General features: G+C 56.9%; 1 protein-coding gene across 1 annotated transcript in view; it reads left to right on the top strand.

Moving 5' to 3' along the window:
• The first annotated feature begins 26 nt into the window (after positions 1–26).
• Positions 27–2312, top strand: part of LOC106807759 (netrin-1-like) — a 54086-nt gene continuing 51800 nt past the window's right edge. The window contains 1 exon segment of the mRNA XM_014810210.1: positions 27–1776. Coding sequence (XP_014665696.1) covers positions 720–1776 — 1057 coding nt within the window. The 5' untranslated portion in view covers positions 27–719.

Below are 2312 nucleotides of genomic sequence, written 5' to 3'. Positions count from 1 at the left end.
GAGAGAGAGAGAGAGCGAGAGAGAGCGAGCGAGCGCGCGCAGTCTCTCCCGCGCACAGAGCGACGCGTCGACTAACCGCGCACTCCGGCAACAGCATAATAGCGCGGCGCGATGAAAAGAGCTTATCAATGCTAATGACTCGAAGTGACGGCGATGGTGTGAAGTCCCGCCCCCCGCTCATCTCTGCGCACACGTGAGCGCGTACCATCGATGCCGCTGCCGCTGCCGTTGCTGGCTCGCTGACTCCCCCCACTACCCCTCCGCCGTCTCCTCCTCCTCCTCCTCCTCGGCTACGCCCGCGTCTTTGAACGTGTGCGCGCCCGCCGCCAGCCGGACTTGCTCTCGAGCAGCGACGATGTAGTGATGAGTGGTGAGTGTTGATGATGACACGCAGTGCGACGACGTAACGCCAGCGAACAGCGACACGAGTTTCTCTCTCGCGCGCGCGTATACGCGCCAACCTGAAGCGTCGACCTGCATGCGTGAGCGCGTGGAGTTTTTCTCTTCTCTCGTTTGAGCTCGTGCTGCAGCGTAACTGCAGACGACCGGTAGTTCTCTCCGTGTGTATGTACTTAATGTCGAGATAACCACGCATCGAACGAAGAACGTCCGCGGTATTTATACACACCGATATATATATATACACACATACGTATAAGCCACCCCGGACTCCACGGAGGTTTACTTATCGACATTTCCACACACACTCGGCCAACACGATGATGTGCCACGGCGCCGCTCTGTCTGTCGCGGGTGTGCTGCTGCTACTGATAGCAGTCTCGCAGGCGAAGTACCTGAACATGTTCAAGGCGCAGCACTCGCCCCCGGACCCTTGCTTCGACGAGAAGGACGAGCCGACGCGATGCATCGCCGACTTCGTCAACGCCGCCTTCGGCAAGCCCGTGGAGGCGACGAGCACGTGCGGCACGCCCGCCTCGCGCTACTGCTTGCCCGTGAAGCCTGTGCTCATGAAGGAGACCAACAACCTGGATCTGAGCGAGGACGTTGTTACTGGAGAGCTGGAGCGTCAGTGCGGCATCTGCGACGCCGAGCACAGCAAGCGTCGACACCCGTCCGCTTATCTCACCGACCTCAACAACCCGCAGAACATCACCTGCTGGATGTCGGAGCCGATAGCGCCGTCGAATCCGACCAACGTCAGCCTGACGCTGTCGCTCGACAAGAAGTTCGAGCTGACCTACGTCAGCCTGCAGTTCTGCTCGCAGCGACCCGACTCGATGTCCATCTACAAGAGCGTCGACTACGGCAAGACGTGGATCCCGTTCCAGTACTACTCGAGCCAGTGCAAGAAGATGTACGGCAAGCCGACGAAGGCGATCATCACCAAGGCCAACGAGCAGGAGGCGCTCTGTCTCGACCCCACCACCAGCGTCGACTCGATGTTCACGAGCGGTCGCGTCGCCTTCTCGACGCTCGAGGGCCGCCCGTCGGCGTTCGACTTCGACAACAGCCCCGTGCTGCAGGACTGGGTGACGGCCACCGACATCAAGGTAGTCTTCAACCGACTGTCGGCCTACAGCAGCGAGAACGACTCGAGTCCTGGCGAGAGTTACTTCTACGCCGTGTCCGATTTCTCCGTCGGCGGCCGCTGCAAGTGCAACGGACACGCGTCCAAGTGCGTCCGAAACCGCGAGGGCAAGCTCGTGTGCGACTGCAAGCACAACACGGCCGGAGCGGAGTGCGAGAGATGTAAGCCGTTCCACTACGATCGGCCCTGGGGTCGGGCGACGTCGCTGGAAGGCAACGAATGCGTCGGTAAGTCGTAGAAATGCGATCGTCTGTTGTTGTTGTTGTTGTTGTTGTTGTTATTTTCGTCGCTTTGGGAGCGTGTTTTCGGTCGCTCAGCGGTAAAGGAATCGCGATTCAAATTTTTTCCCAATAATTAAAAGCAATAAAAATCAACAATGAACCAATGTAGGCGCTTGTGTACATATTATAGAGAGAAAAATATATATAGAGAGAGAGAGAGAGAGAGAGAGAGAGAGAGAGACAGAGAGAGAGAGAGATACATTTACATATACATATAGGAAATTAACGCTCTTTACATCATCCCGTATGTTTTCGTGGATAACTGCCCCGGCATGCCAAATATAAGCTAAGCGTGAGATATGCGAACGACGCATGACGTTAAATATTCGCGATCCCGTACGGCGTCTGATCGTCTGATGGATGACGCGAGTGCATCGGCAATGCGTCAAACCACGCCGCCCGTAGTCTCTACACCAGCACACACACACACACACACACACACACACACACACACACACACACACACACACACACACACACAC

The sequence above is a fragment of the Priapulus caudatus genome, unplaced genomic scaffold (genome assembly GCF_000485595.1).
Source record: "Priapulus caudatus unplaced genomic scaffold, Priapulus_caudatus-5.0.1 Scaffold233, whole genome shotgun sequence".
Lineage (NCBI taxonomy): Eukaryota > Metazoa > Priapulida > Priapulimorpha > Priapulimorphida > Priapulidae > Priapulus > Priapulus caudatus.
This window is presented reverse-complemented; position numbering and strand designations above follow the sequence as displayed.